The sequence below is a fragment of the Hoplias malabaricus genome, chromosome 7 (genome assembly GCF_029633855.1).
Source record: "Hoplias malabaricus isolate fHopMal1 chromosome 7, fHopMal1.hap1, whole genome shotgun sequence".
Classification (NCBI taxonomy): domain Eukaryota; kingdom Metazoa; phylum Chordata; class Actinopteri; order Characiformes; family Erythrinidae; genus Hoplias; species Hoplias malabaricus.
This window is the reverse complement of record NC_089806.1, coordinates 24,984,894-25,009,634: the sequence shown is the minus strand read 5'-3', so window position 1 is coordinate 25,009,634 and position 24,741 is coordinate 24,984,894. Positions and strand designations below refer to the sequence as shown.

At 36.9% G+C, this 24,741-nt stretch overlaps 1 protein-coding gene across 2 annotated transcripts in view; it reads right to left on the bottom strand.

Moving 5' to 3' along the window:
- Positions 1-8,141: 8,141 nt before the first annotated feature.
- Positions 8,142-24,741, bottom strand: part of usp46 (ubiquitin specific peptidase 46) — a 38,707-nt gene continuing 22,107 nt past the window's right edge. The window contains exons 6-10 of one of the 2 annotated variants that reach the window (XR_010803906.1): positions 23,542-23,625; positions 22,492-22,689; positions 22,154-22,232; positions 21,141-21,662; positions 8,142-8,237 (exon numbers count right to left, since the gene is read on the bottom strand). Coding sequence is in view for 1 of the 2 variants with exons in the window: in XM_066677260.1 (XP_066533357.1) it covers positions 21,561-21,662; positions 22,154-22,232; positions 22,492-22,689; positions 23,542-23,625 (463 nt within the window). In the remaining variant the exon portion in view is untranslated. Of the gene's footprint in view, positions 8,238-20,728; positions 21,663-22,153; positions 22,233-22,491; positions 22,690-23,541; positions 23,626-24,741 lie in introns of those variants that run through there. The other variant, XM_066677260.1, reaches the window with a different exon arrangement.

The following is a 24,741-nucleotide window of genomic DNA, read 5'->3' as shown; positions in this document are numbered from 1 at the left end:
CTATGTTTATAAGCCAGCAATCATCCTGTCAAAATTAACAATCAAAGTCATGTCAAGTCTGATGTGAAATGGGTCAATGCAAATACTTTTACTGGCTACATATGATAACATTTTGAAAATATAGAGATGCAAATAATTAGTGGGCCGTGCAATCTGTATTTTGATGATTTTGTGTCTCAAAGTATTTAAATTGCACTTAGATATAAACAGAGATTTTAAAACGCACTTTTATATAAAAATAGAATAGACTTGTAACACTTAATTAGAACTGTTCTTAATTTTAAAAATGATCTAAGTAGAGTAATTTAAAAATACAAGAAAAGTGCAAACTGAGCGTTAAATATCTCCAGTACTGTGGGTTCAAACCTGGGGTCAAGACCATCAGGTAACAATGAGTCAAACTCCAAGTTGTGCAACTACAGTTTGTGTTCAACAGAGGTCGCTAGAGACTGAAAATAAAACCAAGAATACTGTTTCCGTTTGGTGGCGGTTTAGTTCCTTAAATGAGTGAATAAATTTACAAATCTGGCTCATAGAGAGGATAACACTAAGCGATAAGTTTTGTTTGGTGATGAATATAACAGGGTTAATCCCTCAATGCCTTTTTCTAAACATAGTCTGATTAAACATTTATATTACAGATTTAATTCCTTGTCATTTTAACTCCACTAGAGGTTCAACAAAACTTACCTACACACCCTTCTATTTGATAGATAGATAAGATAGATAATTATATATTTATTTTTGTTGGGTTTACTGACATTACACATTTATATGAGTTAAATATGACTTTCAGGAAAAGAGAGAGAGAGAGAGAGAGAGAGAGAGAGAGAGAGAGAGAGAGAGAGAGAGAGAGACAGAGAGAGAGAGAGAGAGAGAGAGAGAGAGCGAGAGAGAGAGAGAGAGAGAGAGAGAGAGAGGCAGAACTGAGGTCAGAGTTTGGGGTGTGAATGTGTGTTGTGACACACTTAACAGGTTCAGACTGAATACCCCCTCTTACACAACACAATCCACACACACAACTTAGAGGTCTCTCTCTCTCGCTCTCTCTCTCTCTCTCACACACATACACACACACACACTCACTCACACAATTCAATCACTTGCCTTAGAGCAGGGCAAGGAAGAAAGGAGCGGAAAAAGTAAGAAAATATAAAGTGTCTAAGTAAAAGCCAACAGCACTGAGAGGAGATAGAATAGGAAAGTAACAATGAGGCTGACCGCAATGAATGGAAATACAGGAAACACCATACTCTTGGATGAACAGTTCAGAGAAGAAAGCCGTGTACCTGCCAGTGATGAGAGTGAGAGATGAACACATCTGTCCTTACATAAGCACCCTCTTTCTGTTACTCCCTCCTGCCAGTTCTGAGTACTAATGAACCCATTACATGCACTCCTGTTTCAGCATTCTGTTTTTCTCTGTGGGGAACTTTCAGAGAAGAGATAATGATTTCTATGATGTGAACAATACATTCCTGTAATTTATGCTTCATTATTTATTCAACAGCAACACACACACAAAATATGTATATTTTAGACGTGATATCAAGGTAGAAACAGCTTAGCTAGCTTTCTGTTGGTTAGGTCTTCAGGAGCATAACTGGAGGCCTAAAATATCAAATTCACGTTACATACAATGAACATATATGCCCATTTTATGGAAAAAAAAAACTAAAATTATATATTAACCTTTAACTCATTAACTTTTGAGCAGAATGGCATGATGGCATTGCATATAGTACTGCTGCCACACACTTCCAGGGCCTCAATGTCGTGGGTTTAATCCTCACCTTGGGTCACTGTCTGTGAGGGATTTACTGTTTTAACTGTGTCTGTGTGGGTTTCCTCAGGATGCTCCTTTTTTTCTCCCACTATTCAAAAACACATGTTGATAGTTGGATTTACTGTGTGAAATTATCCACCGTTGCAAGTGACTAAGTGTGTGTTTAATGGCCTTGTGATACACACTTAAATATGTTGGTTCTACATGAGTTCTTTATTAAAGGAAATGGTGCTATAAATAACCCTTAATGCTTGAAGAACCTTTTGCATGATTAAAGGGTTCTTTACGTCATGAAAGGGTTCTTCATAGTGATGGAGCCATATAGATGGTTCTATAGCACCTTTTAGAAAAGATCTTATATGGCACCAAAAAGGATTCCTCTGTTGTTACTAGCTTGACAGTGTAACAAAAGAGGAACCCTTTTTGGTGCCATATAGAACCATCTATAGCACATTCTCCATCAAGCTGAAAAACTTTCATGATACCCCTTTAAAAGTTCTCAATGTGTTCAGGGCTCTATATGAAACTATTTTCTTTACTAAAGAACCATTGATGAACCATCATTTTTAAGTATGTAGGCTCAGGACCCACCTTGACCCTGACTGGGATGATGTAGTTACAGAAGATGAAAGTACTGGGCAATTCTATGTCAGGTGTCTTTACAGAAAGGGACACAGCAACATCAACATATATTTCTTTTTGGACCTATATGTGCTGTATGCTGTAGCATTAAAGATAAAACATGTGGTCATCTTTGAAGCCTGAAACATAATCTATGAACGTGTGGGACCACCCTGACTCTTCAGACTCCTGAGTATCCTCTAGAGGGAGTCTGCTGGCCAATAAACCGCAATTACCACAGGATCATATCTGAATCCCACAGAGCAGTGGGAAATTATGAGTCCTGGAAGTAAACTGTGTTGTCTGTGTATGTGTGTTCCGAGGAAGTCGGATAGAGTTTATAGTTACAAATATGCTATTTTTACCTCACTCCTTTGTTCCTGAAGTGCTTTTAGGCCTATGTTTGGATGTGGGAGCATACTGGAGTGTCATAGAACTAGCAATGATTCATTAGCTCAGTATTCTGACAAGGCATTTCAGTAGAGGAGGAGCAGATAAGGGTATATGGCAGTGATAACCATGATGTAGCACTCCTGTAGGACCCAAAAAATTGGGGCAAAGAGGCTTAAAATAGCACTCAGAGACTGAATGACTTTATTTGGGGAGAGTATTATGTAAACTTTGTAAATTTTTCCAAAGAATACATCAGAGATAATGACTGTTATTATTTCAGGGTTGCAAAGTTTAAACAGTAGCTGATTTCAGTACAGTGTATAGCCAAAAGTATCTAGACACCAGTTGTAGTTAGAGAATTTAGCTGCTTTAAAGTGTACCCTTTGCTGACACACAGCATTAAGAAGTATCACAAATAAGATGGAAACATCTGGATCAGTTACACACGGGCCTAAAACCACCAGGGTCAATGCCAAGTATTGATTAGAAGCATAAGAATCGACAAACATTTGGCTGTGGAGCAGAGGAACTGTGTTCCCTGGAAAGACTGAGCACCATTCAACATATTTAGAATGAGTTTAAGTGTGTCTGTAAATGTCACAGTGGCTCTTTGGCATTTTGATCAGGACAATAACATTTTATATGAATCAGATTTGGGAGCAATTCACATGGGCAAACACCTGTCACACAGTTTTACAGTTAGCAATCAGAACTTTAGCATGAAAGGGTAACAGGTGAGCTCTTCTGTTTTGCAGCAATGGATGCCAACATTGGAAACAGAGGCAGAGCCAGAGGAGTGAGAGTAAGAGGAGCAGGACGGGGAGGATGAGGACGAGGAAGACCAAGGACCATAATCTCTGATGAGATCTAAGCCACATATATATATATATATATTTGGGAAATGAATTCCTACTTTGTATTCCTACAAAGTACTTACAGTATTTTACTATTTGTATTGCAGAACTGAAAGATTACCAACACAAGGTGGATGGGAAAGTCTTCTGTACCCAGCTTATGTGTGAATTTGTGTAAACACCTTATATATAGCAGTTAATGCTTTTCATGGCTGGATTCGCCATGCTAGGTGATATTTCCCACGCTGATTGGCCAAACATTTCTTGTGATGTGGATGAGGTGCTGTGGCCAGACTGAAACAGAAGAGAGGATGCAGCATTGTTTATTTATTTATTTATGTATTTTTTTTTACTTTAACTGTATACAGTAAATTCTTCAGTTGAATTTGAAACTTTATGTTGTTTGGGATGTAAAATAAAAATATAAAATATTCTACAATATTTTACAACACACTTATGCATGTACTGCGTGTAGTATGTTTAACACTGAACAAAAAAAAGTGTTTTCCATTCATCATAGTGTTTTACATTGAGCACATCAGTGTTCAAATGGTTCTTCTAAATGTTTATCCACATGATGGTTTGTGTGTGTCATCTGAAAACAAAACACCATTTTGAGAACAGATAACATTGTTTTGAATGTAAAGTTTCATTTTGCAAGAGAATTGAGGGGTTTTGCCCATTGTGTGTGTGTTTTTTGATTTGTGTGTAGAGTTCTGAGAGTATGAGGCATGCTTTCAGAAAAGGTGTGTAAACAATCGAGAAAAACTGTAAACATAAGGAAGAATGCATTTTAGTAGAGAACACAACATTTATTACTTTGCTCAAGAAGCCTAGAGACCAGATATATCAACTGATCTTTACACCTCAACAAGATGCTGTTTTAATGAGGGGTATGTTGTCTACATTTCTTCTTCTACATACCCTCAACATTCCAGTGAGAAACCAACTGTTTGAACAGACGTAAAGCCTTAGATCAGAAAGAGTACTTAGGACCATGATGACTAGTCCTGCACAGGACATAACCCATCATTAATTACCATGACTCTAGCCTCCTAGACATACCAGAACTACCATTTCCCAGATGGTGACATGGATTTCAGGGAAAGTGACCTGATTTATCTCTACAGTATTGAAAATACAGCGGATGCTCAGGATTCCACAAGCTTAGATTTATGTAAAGAGGGAGTATGTGTCTAAACACTCCGGGAATATTAATATACAGTTTATAGATCATGAATCTGAGAGAAAGATGGGCACAAGAATTCAGATTTGTTTACAAAATTACACAGTTTTATGTAGAACAGTACGGGAAACATCGCAGCACCACATGGTTTAAGACTTAGTGTCTTTCTATTGTTATGTTGTTGAACAAGTTACATAATAATTGTAAAAGACTTCCTAATCCAAAAGCACAGCAGACCACTTTTCATTCTAATGGTATTGACCTGTTCATTGGGTTAATTTTTTTAGACATAGGTAAACTGAGGTCTAAACTACTTCTTTGCCAGTCATTAGTTTAATATTCATTTAACATTATATAATTAATGAATTAAATCATGATTTTTTATTCAGCATATTTTAAAAGCACATAAAATAGCATATGTAGTATATCAGTCATTTATTGTATTATAGGTCCCCACCAATATCAAGAGCAAATCTACTCCCTTGCCTTGAACACTTGAACCCTCGCATCCCTTTTGCTTACCCTTCGATAACGTCATCAACATCATCAAAGTGCACACTTCCTGGAAGGCCTTAAGTATTACAGCAGGAATTGGGCTCTTTGCATTCTATTGTTTTGTGCCCTGTCTCTACGATGCTAAGGGTTATTGTTCTGATCTGTTTGTGTGTCTCGACCCTAGCTTTTTTTTCTGGATTACTTTTTATCCCTTGCATAGTTGCATACCTTAAGGACTGTTTTTTATAGGGACAATTTTGGCACTCTTCAAATCAAATCAAATCAAATTTATTTATATAGCGCTTTTCACAACTGATGTTGTCACAAAGCAGCTTCACAGAATTCCAGTAAGACAAGATTTGACATGAAATGTAAAGACAAATGTAAAACCCTCAAGTGAGCAAGCCAGGGGCGACAGTGGCAAGGAAAAACTCCCCCAGCTGAGGAAGAAACCTTGGGAGGAACCAAGGCTCACAAGGGGTGACCCATCCTCCTCTGGTCAATCTACTGGTGATGATAGTTAGTAGTCCATGAGAACTTCAGTGTAGGAAGTTCTCACTCTTGCTGCTTTTGAATCCCATTTTCCATATATTTTCCTCCAGGTTTGAAAGATTCTATTATATTGATTTTCTCTGTAATGATCTTTTCTGATGCAAATGAGATCTTTTGTATCAAATATCCCCAGTCAAAAATGGATTTACTTACTTTATAGGTGAAAAATAAATATATAAATAGTTATTCTTGATTGTACCCATGTAGACACTAAAAAGTAAGCATTAGAATGAAGAAATCTGTGATTTGGAACGGTTAACTCTCTCTAACAGCTCTACAATATTCTGAATTACTTATCTTCCCTGCTGCGTTCCAGGAAATGAACATTTATGGATATTGTGAATGAATGTTGATTAACCATTTTTCATTGCAGCACATTTCCAATCAAAGGCAGAGTCAGGTGCCTCAGAGTTGGAGTCTCCCCACACAGCAGCTCTTTCATGTTCAAGGCCAAATGGGCCGTTATCATTACCGGCACAGTTCTGGGAAATAATACAATTGGAGCCAAGTTCTTTACTGGAACGACCTTGTATTTGTGTGCAAGTTGCTCACAATTATTACAACCTTGCTCTGAGAAGTTTAAGAAAAGACATGGCCTACGTGCTCACTTGAGGGTTGATGTTGGGTTTGTTATTTCTGGATCACATGCACCACTCCAACAAATCCCAGAGTTATCAAATGAAGATCCATCACTGAAGCGAACACAATTCCACTGATCAACACTTCAGTACTTGGGAATTCATGCCCCTCTAGTTAATAATGCACCCTCTAGTGTGTTACATGCAGTTACCATTACTTCTATTATCTTCTGTGGGCAGATCATACATTTTGCTTTAGTAAAGTAATGTGTACTTTTGAAAGGTTATACAGTTAAAAGTTGCAATAACCAACATATATATAGTTAAGAGTTATAATTACCTTCACATATTTATGAATGACCATAAAAATCATTGTTCACTGTTCAATCAATTGGTAAAACACTGGCGCATTGGGGGAAATGTAGTGAATTTATGTCTTTCTTTTGTTCTAAATATAGAAAGAGCTACAATAGTGATACATTCAGAAGGAAAATCACAGTCATGAACAAATATAATAAAGCAAAATGATTGACAAACCAGGACAGGGTTTAAATAACCAGAGAAAAGAGGATACACCTGTGAGCTCGGTCACATGAAGTGACAAGAAGTCTGGTCCTGTGCTGCTTATCCCATGTGTGGGATAGTATTTTACTTTATAGATTCAATATTTTATATATTTTCGTTGATTGTTTTATTCATTTCTAGAAAGTATTCTATTTTTTGCATCATGTCTCCAATGGTTTATATTAATGTCAAAATAAATAGGAAGCTCCATATTTGTCAAGGGGTGGCACTGTGACGCTGCAGGTAATGTTGCAGTCACACAGCTTCAGGGAGCTGCAGGTTGTGGGTTCTAGTCTCGCCCGGGTGACTGTATGTGAGTGTGTTCTTCCCTTGGGTTTCCTCCGGGTGCTCCGGTTTCCTCCCACAGTCGAAAAACATGTTAGTAGGTGGATTGATGACTCAAAAGTGTCCATAGGTGTGAATGTGTGAATGAATGTGTGTGTGTGTGTGTGTGTGTGTGTGTTGCCCTGTGCAGGATTGGCACCCCCTCCAGGGTGTGTTCCTGCCTTGCACCCAATGATTCCGAGTAGGCTCCAAACCCACCGTGACCCTGAACTGGATAAGTGGTTAGAGAGAATGAATGAATGAATGACTTTTTAAAACCAGTAATATCACATGGGTGGAATCTGTGATCCAGAACTAAGCATAAAACATTGATAACATTTCTCATTAGCGTGCATATAAATGAATACCATCAAAATTGCTTAGAATTGATAGATTTGCTCCAGCAGCAATTTAAAAAGGATAAATCTGGTACTGCATCTAAGGGGGAACTGATTCGTTTTTGAAAAAATGTTGAGCAGGTGTCCACAAACCTTTGGCCATATAGTGCATATTCTCAAATGAGATCTGTCCTGGTGCTTCTTGCTGATGGAAAAAAATACACTGCTATTCCAGGTAACAATCCACTTCCTTGATTTTAATATTTCTTCTTAAGGGTGTGTTTCTGAGAATGAATTTCTTCATAAGGAGCGCTGATTATGATCCTAAAGGGTGCATGAAGGGGAATTCAAGCACATGATTATTAATTCTGTCAGAGTGAATACACATGAAAACATAACCATTCAAAAACACACAGCATCATTAAGTAGCAAATTTTTATTATGCTCTTACCAAGAAATAACCTTCAAGAAAATTCACATTCTCCCTCTCTCTCTCTATAGAGTCCCTGAGACAGCAGCAGGACCTTGAGTAGCCAGTGAAACCATCTTCACAAACACACACACACACATACACACACACAAACAACAGGAACAACTGAATTCATATACGAGTTCTATAGTTCATTAGTTCATAAAGATGTTACAGTGCAAGCATAAAGAAATCCAGACATGAGCAATGGAGCAGCATTTGACTGACTATTTGTCTTTTGCATTTATCTTGTGTGCTCCAAAATCTAGAATACTGAGCAGGCTTTTAAGTCCTAAGCTGTTACTATATTACAGTTGAAAAAGAAGACTCTTCTGCAAAAAATAGAAGAAATAGCATAGCTCACACTATTAAAAAAAGTATATCTCTGGTAGTAAATGAACATACACATGCATGAACAAATGCTTATCACACATAACATGTAATACACAGGTTTCTGTATTTAGTAAACTGTGTTAGTGTGACTTTTCTATGCCACTGAAGTGTGAAATGCATGCACTGCTACTAAAATACTGACACATAATGACACATATCTCTGTCCTTTGCCCAAACACACACACACACACACACACACACACACACACACACACACATCTCTTCACTCACAAATTCCCAAGCAATCAAACATTAAACGCCTCTCACCTCTATTCTTAACACACCATCCCTACATTTATCCATTCACCAAGCCATCTCTGAAAAACACACAAGGAAAAATCGCTTTCAATCTGTTATTTAGTAATTTAGTTAACTTTCTAAACTGCTCAATAATATAATAAAATGCATTTTTCAGTAACTAAAATGTATTCAGATATAAATTCTGACAAAAACTGTGATGGCAGGTCAATGTCAAGTTGAATGTGTTTGTTATTTGGAGCTGTGACAGAGGAACAACGAAGTATGGAGATGATTCATTTTTAGAATGTTTGGAGAAATATGTTCAGGTGCCTCTGACCCACCTTAAATCATGCAGCACTTAAGTATTGTTCGGCATATATGTACACTTCAGTAACTACTATGTGCTGTTGAGTAATTACTATGCATCGTTCAGGAACCATTTATTATGGTTATTTATATTTATTATTCAGTAATGTCAATGTTCTATGTATAATTACTCTGTATGGCTGAATGTATTGACATTTGATTGGGTTCAAGGGGTTCATTCCAGATCGTCACAGTACTACTGTAAAGTACGAATTGACTTTCACTAAATGTGGAATAATGTGTGCATCATTGCAGCAGCTGTAATCTGATTCACTTTCTTACCTAATTCTACCATGATTCATGATTTTAAAATGATGGAAGTGTAGAGAAAAAGCATGTAACTGAAGTGAGCTGGGAACACCAGGAAACTCCATTCACACTCAGCATGTTCCTCCAGTTTCCCTGACTGCACCGTTTAGGCTTTCAGACATATGCTCGTATCTCTGCACCTATAAAAACCAGCACACTGAATCTGTGTAAGGCACAGGCTGATTATGCAGTAACCATTAGTGTAATTGTGCATCATGGTCATTATGCAGATGTCTGTTTGAAGTTGCCTGCTGTCTATGTGAAAAAAGCTGCACCTGTTACATGCAGCTACACAGATCAGAACACTCTCTGGAGGGGAATTCTAAATAAAAATGAACCTAGGCTTTGCTTGATTTTCAAACTGAATATATATGAACCATATCACCCAATATTCTCAACACGGTGCTCTCAAAACAAAGGGTATTTACAGGGAACCCAGGAACCTGGACCCGTGTGGCAGTAACACTACCTGTACTGCCAACATGCCACCTAGCAGTCAACTTTCAAAGCAGAATTTCTGGCAAGGAATACTGCAAAAAGCTCATAACAGTACATTCCACTAAATATTACTATTCATAATTTGTGGGAGAGTGGACCAGAATAGAAAGGAAGTGTCTTAATAGGGGTGTAACCTTTACTTGACAGCACTAGTGCCGTTGTAATAGCCAAGAGATGTGTAACCACGTATAAGCACATAAACAATGCATGTGGCTGATTTTGTTACATGTCCAATGACCACATCATGATGCTGAATTTTGCAAATACCATCCAGCCCTATTACAGGCATACAAACCAGAGCACTCTAACAGTTAAACATTAGGGTGTGTGTGTGTGTGTTTAAAGTGCAGCACAGTCAGGATGACTTAGCAAGTGCTGGAGGTTTCTGTTTTCTGTCAGTGAAAAATAATCAGTGCACCATTCCCTTTATCACTGATGATGTTTCTACTTTTTTACTCACTTCTGTCCAGTACAGCAAGGCTGCTTGTCATGCAATAAGTTGACATTTCCTCATAAATCTAGTCTACATACAACAAAAAATATTTCTTTTGTATTTGCCACACACTGCAAGCAAACAAAGTTTAATGTAAGGCAAAAAACTAAGCATAACATAATATCTGTCACACTCTCTACTGAGGTATCTTCTTACTCCCTCACCTCACATCGTTCTGTGTCATTAGACTTGCTTACTTCTGAGGACCATGACCATCCTCACTGAGGACCCTCCTCGTAGTTCCCGGTCACCTGAATTCTAATTGCAGCTGCGTCTCATTTTGGTAATCAAGCCTGTATTTAGCCAGGGTTTTCAGTTCAGTCTTTCCTGAGTAATGTTTATCTTTGTGCTTTCTTATTCATTCATTCATTCATTATCTGTAACCGCTTATCCAATTCAGGGTCGCGGTGGGTCCAGAGTCTACCTGGAATCACTGGGCGCAAGGCGGGAATACACCCTGGAGGGGACGCCAGTCCTTCACAGGGCAACACACACACACACACACTCACACCTACGGTCACTTTTGAGTCGCCAAGCAACCTACCAACGTGTGGTTTTTTTGGACTGTGGGAAGAAACCGGAGCACCCGGAGGAAACCCACGTGGACCCGCCCTGTGCTTTCTTAGTGTTTCTTATTTATTTATGCTTTGCATTTACTGAACATAATTTTGTGCTTTTGACTTTCCTTTTGGATTTTCCCTTTTTGGATGTGTTCGATTGTTTATTCAATTTTTGGCTTTCCCTTGGACTGTTGTTTGTTCCATATTTTTTTTATTAAACTTTGGCTGTTATTTTTCTGCTTGTCCCGACAATATCTCTCAAGCATGACAATATTATAATATGAGGCCACATTGTTTTTTTTACTTGTGAGAAAAATGTGTCTTTCCCTATTCAAGGACTCCAGAGGTAAACTTACCACGTTAGAGAACTGCAAATCTCATTCACCTCATGTGGGAAGTGTTCTTGATTTCAATGGGTAAAAATGGTACCCATGGGAGTGTGGCATGTTGAAAACCATTGTAAATGAAGAGGAATATAAAAAGACTGAAATCTGCCAAAACACCTAGAAACCTTTTGGAATACATTTCTGTAAACTGAAGTGTAATATGGAATATTTTGAAAGAAAAGGCTCTTAACATCTCTGGCATAGAACAAAACACAGTATTCCACAATAAGGACCTCATAAAAACAGTCCATAATGGTGGAAGTAATGTGATGGTGTGGGGGTGTTGCTGCTTCAGGACTTGCATTTGAAATTGAATGAAAAACTTTGAATTGTAGAACACTAGACAATCCTACTGAACAATGTCCAGTCTGTCTGGGTTTTGCTCTAAAGGCCAGAGGACACAAACCAAACATTCTGAGACAAACACCAGCATTCTAAACATGTGGAAAATTTCTGTCTGTGGCCAATAGATCAAACAAAACTGAAGAAAACAGCCCATCTTTGTTACTAGAGAATTTAGGATTGATGAATATATTGTGACATTTAGTCAGTTGTTGCTCTGAAAGTCTCACGGTGACTTCAAACGCACAAGAATTGCAAGAGAAAGATCTTATCGTCACTGACATGAGCTGGAAAATGAGACATGGCTTTTCATGTTCTCATGATATAAAGGACATTATAAAAATTTTTTTGCTCCCTATATATCTGCCAATAGGTCTTCTCTCTGCAGTGTTCAAAATGATGCCATTATGACTTTAGTAAAATGGCTTGTTTTTAAAGGAATAGAAGCTAAACCTCGAAATCAATAAACTGGTTGACATTGTAACTTTAGACACGTGAGCTGTATTTTAGTGAATAAAAGGACAGTCTGTCCTAACGGTGCATTTACACAGCTCAAGTATAGCAACGGACACGAATAGATATTTCACTTAAGATAGAGATATATACTTGCTGTTTGGCCATGTGTTTGCGTAGTCAACCATCTGCATCGTGAACGTAACTATTCACATACGGCCCGGCTATGACACTTTCCACCAGTGTGATGCTGTTTTCAGCGTGTACTGCACCTTGCGTACGCATAGTGGCAGCCATAATGCGTACGCAAACGCATACTTAACAGCAAGTATATCTCTACCCTTAAGGGTAGAAACACCAAACAATGCAAGGACAGAGCGGTAGAAACATATTCATGGAGCGCTTGTCAACCTAAAAGGCTTGTACATGGCTGGAGCAGGGGTGATGTTTGTATAGCTTGAAATCCAGTGAAAAGACATTTTATCTCTGGCAGGAAATATGGACCATCAAAAACCTGACAAACCAGAATACACAGACACACTGTGCCAGGCTGACGCATGATGAATCCTTATGTTCTGCCAACCTGGCATTATAGAGAACTGGGAATGGGTACACGGCCTGTTTAGCCTTTCCTCCATTTTGGATTTTCATCCTTCGTCTGTCTGTGCCTGCTCATTTGCCTCCACATCAATAGTTTGTTGCAGCAAAAGTTTAAATGGTTTGAACTTTTTTGACAATTTACGGAGCTTAGTTAACTGCATTCAGGCACTAACTGAAATACATTTGAGGAATTTGTTTGAGACGCCCCATCAGCCACTAGTGTGTATGCACCCTAAGGAAGCTACACATGGTCGTAAAAGGTGTTCATCCAATTGAAATCACATCCATGTTGAACACGGAGAGACTGCTTTCATATTTTTCATGTGAGTATGGCCTTCAGAGCCAACGGCTCCCATTCAAAATGTATGAGACTGGTGCAACACTGTGACAGACCACTGTAAATGCACCTTAATCATGACCAACTGCCCGAACTTATTCAAACACAAACATGAATCCAACATTTGTCAAACATGAATCAAAACATTTGTGGACGAACATAAAGACAAGCAGCCGTGGCACCCCCCCCCAACATTCACATTTGTTCATGTTTGTCCGGGCAGTGTGCTCTGGCCTTAAGACAATGACCTTAAGTACAAGAACAAATCTACATCTAAAAGGCTCAAAAGATACAATGCTGCTGGAGGTGGCACAATCAATGAACTTTAGGAAGGTGAATGTGGAAGATTTTTTTGCACATAGTGTCTACTTATTGTATCAAAAGCCAGTCCATAGATTGTGTTCTGTTGAGGGTTTCACTTTTTTGCCCTAACAATAGGTTCCTGAGTGGATTTTCAAGCCCAGACACGACCGAGCATAGATGTATTGACACACTCCAAGAACAAATCTCCTTAGCACATTTATGCTCTGCTGGCTTGTAGCATTCCCAGATTGAAGCAGATTTAGGTTGATGTTTTACTGTTGTGTAACACTGGGCAGCACTCAGGCTGATTTAGGGATGCTCTGTCAAAAATGGTTTTCATTACAGAGCAGGTCTCTCTGGCAGGAAAGCAGAAAAAACAGTATCCTTTATTCAAGGATCCCTAAACAGTGAGTTCATGACATAAGCCACATAAGACATTGCAAGAGAAGAAGCCCATTACTGGTGACAAAATGCAGAGGAAAACTTGCAACACTAAGCATGTAATTTGTTTATTGTGGTGGGAGCATGAGACAATTTAGCACCAACGAATGGTAGTTAATTTTTATTTGTGTCAGTTGTGTTCAGCCATATTTTACTAAATGTTTAAAGCTAGCTAGCTAGCATGTTAGTTTAGTGGCTTGCTAAACAAGTTTAATTCAGCTAGTTTAGTTCAGCTTGCATTTAGTCATAATAATTCTCTTGCTAAACAGTTAACTTGAGTTATTTAAGCAGTAAGTGGAATTGATCCCTGGTTTTATACCCTGTTGGGCTGTAGTGACTCAACCAACTTTTCAATAAAGTTTGATTTAAAAGAAACAAAAGTGCTTAACACATTTTCATAGGCAGTGAGGAGAAAGGCTGAAACACACCCCATAACATTTTTCTGAATATTTTCATATGTACTGGCACCTTTGCAGCAGTAACGGACTCAACATTTCAGATAAGGCATTACACTAGATGTTTACACTCCTTTGAGGACTTGATTGCTTTCAGCCACAAAATCAGGTCAGGATAATGATCAGAAACAGTCTTAATCAGGAATAATGACCAAGCCTTTTCACAAAATACAAATGACTGGTTCAAACACATTAATATAGAAAAGTATGCATTGCCCAGTGTATCTGAACATGTATATAAGATATCTCTTCATTGTGTTGCTTTTCCAAAAGAAACTTAAATAAACCCTCACTGAATTCTGTTGTCACTAACAAACTGCAGTGAAAGAGATCCACCAATGGAAAAAGCCCCTAATGAAGAAAACAAAACAAAGAAAGAATGAAGAAAGAAAACAACAGACAGTACTTTTCATCAATTCTTCATTTATTTTCGTTGAAGACACCACTATTCGATCAGCTTAATAAATCCTCTTTACAGCCTTTAGAATTCCAGTGCCTCAAGTTTAAAAATATATAAATATCTTTCTATCAGACACTCTACATATCTTTATATACAGTTGCATCTCACACAAATAAAAGAGTTTTGCTGTTTTCATCCATGTTCCAGTTCTAGAGGAGTGCATGTATTTTTTATTTAGTTTTTTGTTTTTCCTTTTGTGTTCGTGCGTGAGGGTTTGCAGGGATTTGGCACATACGTTTGATAAGAAATGTCAAGGAACAGCAAAGATTCACAGCTACAGTTAATGAGGTTTCAGTGCCATTATGAAGGAATTACATAGAACTGTATACGAAATACACTTTTGTGTTCTTCCACACTCAACCAGACACACAAATATACTTAACATCTGCTTCACTCCACTGGGAAGTGTTAAAGCAGAAGGCCGATTTGTAGCAGGCAAATCAAAGAGCTGAAGGACATCTCTGTCTGACAAACAATTTCTGCATAGTTAGTCTAAGCCTCTGTTAATGCACAGTGATCACAAATCTGTAGTGTAGTTACAAATTACACAAAAATAAATCACAATGTGTATAAACTCCCATTCAAAAATTTGGAATCCATGATAACTACATTTATTGCATTAGGAAGTTATCTGCCTTCAAAAACCACTTTAGTGTCCATTGGGTTGGTAAAAGTTTAAAAAATAATAAATAAATAAAATCCACATTATTTTTGAGAAATTTTGAAAAATGTATTTATTAGAATCATCTAAAGCTCGGTTTGGCTGCCTGTGCATATGTAGCCTTGCAGGCACATTTAAGTCTTGTTCCATAGGTCGAGCATTTCATAATCATTTTATACACTGCTCTGCAACAAGAATGGTTTTACATTATTAGCAATCACAGATCCCAAAGTTTTCAACAGTGTATTAGTTATGACACAGAAAAACCACAATAACATATTCTGGTGAAAACAGATGACTAACTTATGCACCATGACACTTGCAATACACTACTCTGGTCAAAATGATGGTCTTTTAGGTCACAGCTTGCACTGCCTGGAGACACTGTATTCGATCAGGTAAACGTACACTGAGAACCTATTCAGTTACAATCACACCACACAGGGGAAGAGGAATAAGTGTTGTCCCATCAAGCAACTTTAGTTAAAAGGTGTTGTTTAAAAGAAGAGCAGTGGAGCTAACCACTGAGCTAGAAGCTTTTCTGTTGGAAAACTATACCCAGAATATTCAGTTTCATATTGGGAAAACACACTCCGTAGTTCATGGATCTCCAAATAAAAACCTAATCTTCAGATTCCAGGTAAAATGAGTGATATTTCCTCAAGTCTGATGTTTTTGGTTTACTGGCAGCTTCATCACTTGATGTCTCAACACTTTGATGTCATAGATTTTTACCAGGCTGCCACAGAGTTGTAGGTCTTCTCTACCTAAGTAGTATCTCTTATATATTGGCCTCCTGCAATATTCAAATGGCTCATTAATAAACAATCAGATTTCAATGGAAAATCTAACTCATTGGGACTTTAATCTCTAGAGTGTGTCCAAAGAAATAGCAATGCATCTTAAAGAGTGGTGATTGTGCTATGGGTAAAAGTAATCTGTGATGTCTGGCAAATTACAGTATATCACAATGCACGGCCCTCTTCGACACCATGCTCAAAGCACTGAGAGGTTTACAAATTCAGAAAAATGCCCACACGCACACAAATGTTCAAGCCACAAATCAAAAATGATTAACAGTCCTAAATGTCTGGTTAAGTTTTTCTAATATGAACTCAATGAAAAAAAAAAAACAAGAGAAAATGTAACGCAGCATTAAAATCACATGGAATGTTGATCTTTTCCCTATGATCTATCTTATATATGTCTAAATCAGCCCTTCATTTATAAGCTTATGCAAAACATGGTCTGCTTTATGGTAACATGCCCATTAGCCCACCTAGATAAACATGATAAATAGTGATAGCCCTCTTTGTAAAATGTCCTTCATACTTTTCAAAGAAATATATTGAGCACTTAATTTTCCTATTGTAAAAGACAGGGAGCAGCTATCTTCAGAAGCTTGCATTCTCACCTGTTACTGGCTCTGGAATCTGTCTTTTAATGCTAATCTAGGATCAGTTTCTGAAACCATTTTCTTGACCATTGCCATTAGAGTAACACAGAAAACTGACAGACCACTTTTACAGTAATGCTAAAAATGCTAACTAATCAGAGGTCATTTTACGAGTGAAGTCTGAGTGTGCATGATAGTAGTCTGACATGAAGGGGGTGTAGGGGCGGGATGTTTGAGTAGGGGAGGGAATGAAAAAAATATGTATAAAAAGCTTTGTCATGGGAGGGAAAAAAAACCACGTTACTGCTAAATGAATGGTAGTAAACCGATGGTCTTTAAGATAGCCTTTGTCAAATACTTATTATATGGTCATAAAACAATAAGCAGTTGTATAAAAAGTATCGTATTTGTGAATTGTTTTTGAAAGCGTACATCAGGTTTTAAATGTACATTTTTATTATGGAGAAAATACAGAAAGTTAAGTCAGTAATTTTTAATCTTACTGCAGTACAGAAGTTCAGTTCCATTTTTTGATGTGCAAATTGGCATTTACTGTTCTTTCATTTAGATCTACTTTTACAAGACCGGGTTTCAGTTTGGTTACATTGTATATTTTTTTGTTATATTTTTGCACTGCTACCACAATCATAATGGTCACATGTGCAAAAAATCTCTATTTTAAAGTCAGAATTCTAGATGTAAAGTCCTGTGCAAATGTTTTAGGCACCTGTTAAAATGAGATCTAACAAGCTATTTATCTAAGAGTTTATTCACACACACACACATATATATATATATATATATATATATATATATATATATATATATATATCAAGTAGTGATATTCTGTATGTGAATGTGTTTGTTTAATGGCTCACAACATTTCTATTACGCTTTTAGAGGAAGGAAATCCTTTTACTGTATATGTTTTGTATTTATTATAATTATATCAATTTTATATAAGCACCATGCGTATTTTAAATTAAAATTTAAATAATAATAATAATAATTATCTTAGGTGCCTAAATTCTTGGCACAGTACTGTATATCCATTTGTGAACATCAAAGTTAGCAGTTCTGTTTCACCTCTGTAAGAATTGCAACTTTACAGCCAAGAAAATTATGTAAATCTTAACAATAACCACTAAATGTGTCAAACACTTCAAAATTAAGGTTTGTCTCCTGAAGCATGGAGAACAATCTGTTGATGTGTGTTCAAGGACAAGTTTGAAGTCTGTGAAAAGTGTACAACCTGGAACTGGCTATTGTTGCCAGGTTTACTTCTTTCTGCTGTATGGCTATGAATGATAACAGTGGAGAAACAAAACTTCCGCAAATGTGTACAAGATAATTAAAAATGAACAAATTACATACAATGTGGATAAAGGCCAAGTCATTTAAGTATTAAACTATATATCTAACTATTCAAGTAATTACAGATTTCATTGAACGTTACCCTTACCATTTAGGTAGCAGTGCAACAATATAACCAAAGGTCTACATGTAACCAACTGAAACACAGTTACGTACACTTTGATCTAAATTAATGAAAAATACAAAATGAGGATGCAAATTTGATGATTTGATTTGATTTGAAAAATGAAATAGAATGCAATAAGATATGCAGACAATTCACAAATACAGCACATTTTGGCTTGTATAATGACCCCATAGAAATCTGTCTAATAAAGCAACCACATTTTTGTTGTATCCCAGATACCTTTTGACAAACTTATGGCTAGACATGAAATGACCTGGTACACAGTGATCATATATATATATATATATATATATATATATATATATATATATATATATATAAAATTGGAAATTTGTTTTCAATCAAACCATAGATACAGCATTTCAAGATTTTTGCAGAGCCAAGATGGAATCTTATAACAAGTATATCTGGGCATAACAATGTGAAATTTTGGGCTTAGTGTAATGTACTCTGAAGTGGTTAATAATAAAAAATAAAAAAATAAAAAAATTATAAAAATATAAATCTCAAACCTACATTTCTCACCATTCTCCAATTGGGAATAAGCCGAACATTAGCCAGGCAAACCCCTCCATGAATGTAGAAAACACATTACATGGAGTAATGGGGTACAATAAATATTAGCACTTGAAAGAAATGTGTTCTTTTAGCTAGTGTTTTTCTAGCTAGCTTCTTCAGCTTGTGCTATTGATTACATTTCTATAGTACAGACTACAGGAATTTAGGGCTTTGCTCAGAGGGGACAACCAAAATTACAATAGTTAACAGAGCTGGATTGATCAAACCAGCAGAGTAATAATTTATTAAAACTGATATATAGCTAGACCTCAGTATATAGACACAGTCTGAATGACTCCTTTTTAAAGCAGGTTTACACTAGGGTTATGAAGTTTAAACCTTGATAATTCAAACAGCTTGACTGAACTACATTTAATCGGTTTTACATCACTCTCCAGAGAAACTAGTGACAGCCATGGTCTTCAATGGCAGTTAGGTAATAACAGAGTTACGTAAGTAAAAAGGCAAGACGAAGTAGAAGAAGCAGGTTTCAGCCTTGAATCTTGGCTCTGTAGGAGGATCATTGTGAGTTTAACAGTAACTTCAAAAGGATAACTGTCTTTTTTTCTGGTCACACAGTCTGCTACTAAATGTAAGGCATCACTGACCTCAGATGAGTCTGCTCAAGTAACACCTGCGTATGTGTGTGGCCTGATGTCTACCATTCACCTTTAGTTTATGAGTAGATGCATGAATTAATCCACTTTTCTTTAGTAGAGACAATAATGGCTAAACATCAGAAAAAAAGCTAGGTCTAAAAACACCTGTTTGAGCTTGCTGTGGAAAAGCCGTAAAGAGTAGCCAAGGGTATTTTTGTGTGTGTTAATTCCTTAAGTAGAACTAAATTTAGTTCCCCACCCATACTTACATGTCAATGTAGTGTATATGGAAAAAAAAAATCACCATTCACACTTATTCTGTACTTCAACCTGAAGTGAAGGGCAACACAACACCCACACGACTCCACTGTGGTAATTGCTTTGGGGCAATACAAAGCTGAGGAACAGAACAGGGATGCACTTCACAAAGCAGGATTTCACAGCCAGATAACTGACCAACTGAGAAAGCCAAAAATCAAGATTGTGTAATAGGCCTTCGCAAAAAAATCGTTCAGCAATGGGCTTTACCATACTTATGTCATATATGTGGCCAACTTAGCTTCTCATCAGTTGTTTAAAGACTTATTGTGTATTGTGAGCATCCTGAACTATTATAATACAGTATGCACAGTACACACAAACCAGCAGAATGTTACTACAGTACTGCAAGTCAAATGTCATGATTGGTGCTAGTTTTAACTCAACGCCTTGGGACATAAAACCCCCACACATCTTTTTCTATAATTTTGCACACCCTTCACACAAGCTGTGTATCACTCTCTCTTTAAGAAAGCCTAAAGGCAATAGTCTTCTTCCTCATCACATGCTTTGTTTTTATATAGGGTACACTGCTGTAATATCTGAACACTACTAGTTTTAGCTGTGTACTTAATTTTTAGATTTCCCTAAGGACCCAAGTTATATACCATTCAAAATCAATATTTAAATTATGACATCATCTACTGAAATTTGAGTCATCGTTAACTGGAAATTAAGTAAAACATAAACTAAATGCTTTTTAACCAATAGCACATGTTTGTTTGTTAATTTTAAATGTTTTGTTTTTTGTCAAAAATAATTCTTAACATCGTTACACTGGAAAAAACAGTTCCACTATATTATTAGCTATAATGCAATATAGCTGCATTACATTGTGCAAATCATGCAGAAAAGATTATTACACTATCATAGAATTTCTCATCAAAATGAACATTTACACTGCTAGAGTCAGTAAATTAACTATTTTTCAGTTCATATGCAATATGTGACATTTTCCTCACATATTATCCCATCATCCTTAGTGCCTAATAGGATTAGATGTAAGAAGGTTCATTTCTATTGGACAATCTTCACTTATGACTTAAGTTATCCCGCTCAAAAAAGTTGTGCTTTGCAAAATACCCCCTACAACAACTAAACATACAAATACAACACATAAAACATAAATTAAAACATTCTGTTCATAGACATGTTGATGGTAGATATATATTTAAAAAAAGAGAGAACCCAGAACTGGAGGAAGAGCTCTAAAAACAAAACTAGAGGTCCTCTCTCTGGTTTAGTTACTCAATTTCCAGGCCACATAATTACCATGATCTTAAGGTGAAAGGTCAACGTTTCAACACTAACCTTACTCCTTGATGTGGACAATATCATTTTGATTCCTTCAAGCTTTATAAAAGCATTGCTGAATATGAGCTTCTTCTGATGATTTTGTAGTGTTTTGTTGCTGAAGTTGTTGATGCTTTTCTTTATAAAGTGCCTTCCATATGCAGGTGGACTGACTGGGGGGGTCAGTTTAGCAGAATATTGTTTCCCCAGAGTGCAGCGACAACAGAGAGAGGAGAATTTTGGAAAATCTAGTATTGGCAAAGGTGAGGTCAGGTGCTATTGGCACAGGTTTCAGTAAAGGTTCCTGAGTCAGGAAGGACGGGAGGTGTTCGGGGGTGTGAAGTTTATGGTCAGTGACTAAACTACATTTCTTTGTCCCCCTCTTTTCTTCTTTCCTCCCTTTGCACTTTCTGTAGTCTTCCTCCTCTTCTCCTGCTGTCACTCTCTGGACTGATAGAACAGGATGTAACCTGACTCAGAGTTCTTTGAAATGTCAGAAGTCAAACCATAGAACTCCTCTATCGCTTGTGCATCAATTTTCTGAGAGAGAGGGAGAGAGAGAGAGAGAGAGAGAGAGAGAGAGAGATTGTTTAAAAATGTGAATTTAATTTAATGTCCCGATATATGTGTTAATAGACCAGAAACAGCCTTTTTTTTATGACCAATATGACTATTTCCTTTTTTTTATTTGTAGAAAGAACCAGAATCATCTCTCCTGAGATGTCCACAATTTACTTGAAATGAGAAATAGGGTGCTTCTGTTTTGACACTCTCTCAGCTCTACATCAGATACTCATTTATACATATTTATATATCCAAAATTAACAGGTTTGATGTATTTATTTTGTTGATGATTAGTTTTGAAAAACAAACAAAGCAAAGATGTCATATTTGAATTTCTGACTGGTTAAACTAAAATATCAGTATGGATCCAATGTGCATCTGTATATTCAAACAGTCAAACCCATCAAAAGAAATTACTTGTTGGTTCAACACTATAGAATGGCATAGGCAATGAAAGTAATACATACTTCAACAATGTCATCATCAAAAAGCAGCCAGAAGCCATGACTCTTCACTATTGTTATGTAGTGCCCCCTGTTTGGTCCACTGTAACAACATAAATAAGGCAACATCAGGCACAACAGCTGTATCTCTATAAATTCACAGGTTTTATGGACACAAGCAGTACAGTCTAATTCACATTAGTGTGGAAGCAAAATGTGAAAATATACAACGTTATAAAATCATACGCCCTATTGCAGATATTATCAACCAAAATAATGGTGGAAAGAGCCTAATCATTTCAAAAACAATACAAAAAAGTGAGTGTTCCAGTGTTTGGAGAATTGTGTGTTCAAAGCCATACCTGCCACAGTGCACCACCACAGCAACAAGGTCATACATGCGGTCCAGATTGACAGCGTCTCCAGATGTGTTAAAGAGCCGCAGCTCCAGAGGGAAGACCACGCGGTAACTCAGCTTAGTGTATCGGTGCAACTGCTCCATGTATTTAAAGCGCTTCAGATGAAGAGCTAAAATCATAGGAAGCTTCTTCACACGCATGCTAGAGAGAGAACACACAAATTTGGGATTAAGATGATATGTCTTCTTTTAACAAAATCATTACTAAAACACTTGCTTATTATGCATGCTCAACCTAACGTGTCCACACTGGGTGCATTTAAAGTAGATACATTTACTAATTAGGGATCTCTGTTATGATCTATACTTCAACTCTCGCATGCACAAAACTGCATATTACAGATATAAAATGTGATGTTTCATAAAGCTGTTGGATATTACAATAAAAATATAATTTAAAAAACGATCATTATAAAAGCAATTAAATTGTGATCAAAATATCGTGTGTTTCTGATTGTACAGACCCCAAACTACTGACAGACTGCAAAAATATTTTGGTCCACTGTAAAGCTGTTAGCATTCTGCACAGTGGAACAGCCCTTTCTATTTACACCTACAAAAAATATGAAATATATATTTACACATTTCACTCAATCAGTAAGAATTTCCACTAAATTTGAACCCTTTTAGAACTTGTATTAGGTTGTTTCTGTGCTGTGCTCCAGTGCATATTTTAACTGAATATTTAGCTGAAAGTTAAGTTACTCGCTCTTCATATGAAGGACATGAACAGAGTCCAAGCCCAGCGATCACTGTAGGTCAATTTGAATTCGATCCATTCTGCCTTTACCGCCCATAATTGGGTGTTCAATGCAGAAACATATTTAAGTAACAATAAAAGTGTGATTTATAGTGTAGCCCTAAAACTCAAACGACCATTTACAGGATATCTACTTACTTATTTATACTCATTAATAATGAACATGATGTGTGATAATATAAAGTGGTATTTTTTGTTCACTTAAGATCTAATGCCCAATAATTAATAACTGACCGTTTCTGAGCCTCCTGCTTGCTACAGCAGGTTTCACAGTAGTATTTATATTCACTGCACAGCGTCTCCGTGTTGCTGAAGTCCCTGTTGGCAAACATAAGGACACAAATCACTACACCAGGCCAACATCATCATCATCATCATCATCTTTTCCGCTTGTCCATTTCAGGGTCGTGGACCAGGCCAACATGTATGGTCATATATTTTATGAGTGTGCTGAAAATCTGTAAATTGGGGCAAATCTCATTTAAAAAAAAAGGCCCTATCCCCTTGTACTACATTCAACATACATACACTGATCTGTCATAACAATAAAACCACTGATACAACCCCTAGCGAAAATTATGTAATCACCAGTCTCTGAGGATGTTCCTTCAGTTGTTTAATTTAAAAAAAAGCAGATCACAGACATGACAAAAAAACTAAAGGCATTTCTAATTTCTAAGCAACTTTCTGGCTTTAAGAAACACTAAAAGAAATCAAGAAAAATGTTAGTGGTAGCCAGTAACAGTTAGATTTTTAGAACAAGCACAGGGAATAAATTATGGAATCACTCAATTCTGAGGTAAAAATTATGGAATCATGACAAACAAAATAACACTCCAACACATCACTAGTACTTTGTTGCAGCACTTCTGGTTTTTATAACTGCTTGCAGTCTCTGAGGCATTGGCTTAATGAGTGACAAACAGTACTTCATCAATCTGGCTCCAGCTTTCTCTGATTGCTGTTGCCAGATCAGCTTTGCAGGTTGGAGCCTCGTCATGGACCATTTTCTTTAACTTCCACCACAGATTTTCCATTGGATTGAGATCTGGACTGTTTGCAGGCCATGACATTGACCTTATGTGTCTTTCTTCAAGGAATGTTTTCACAGATTTTGCTCTATGGCAAGATGCATTATCATCTTGAAAAATGATTTCATCATCCCCAAACATAATTTCAATAGATGGGATAAGAAAAGTGTCAAAGTGTCAAAAATTTCAATGTAAACCTGTGCATTTATTGAAGATGTAATGACAGCCATCTCCCCAGTGCCTTTACCTGACATGCAGCCCCATATCATCAATGACTGTGGAAATTTGCATGTTTTCTTCAGACAGTCGACTGCATAAATCTCATTCGAACGGCACCAAACAAAGTTCCAGCATCATCACCTTGCCCAATGCAGATTCGAGATTCATCACTGAATGACTTTCA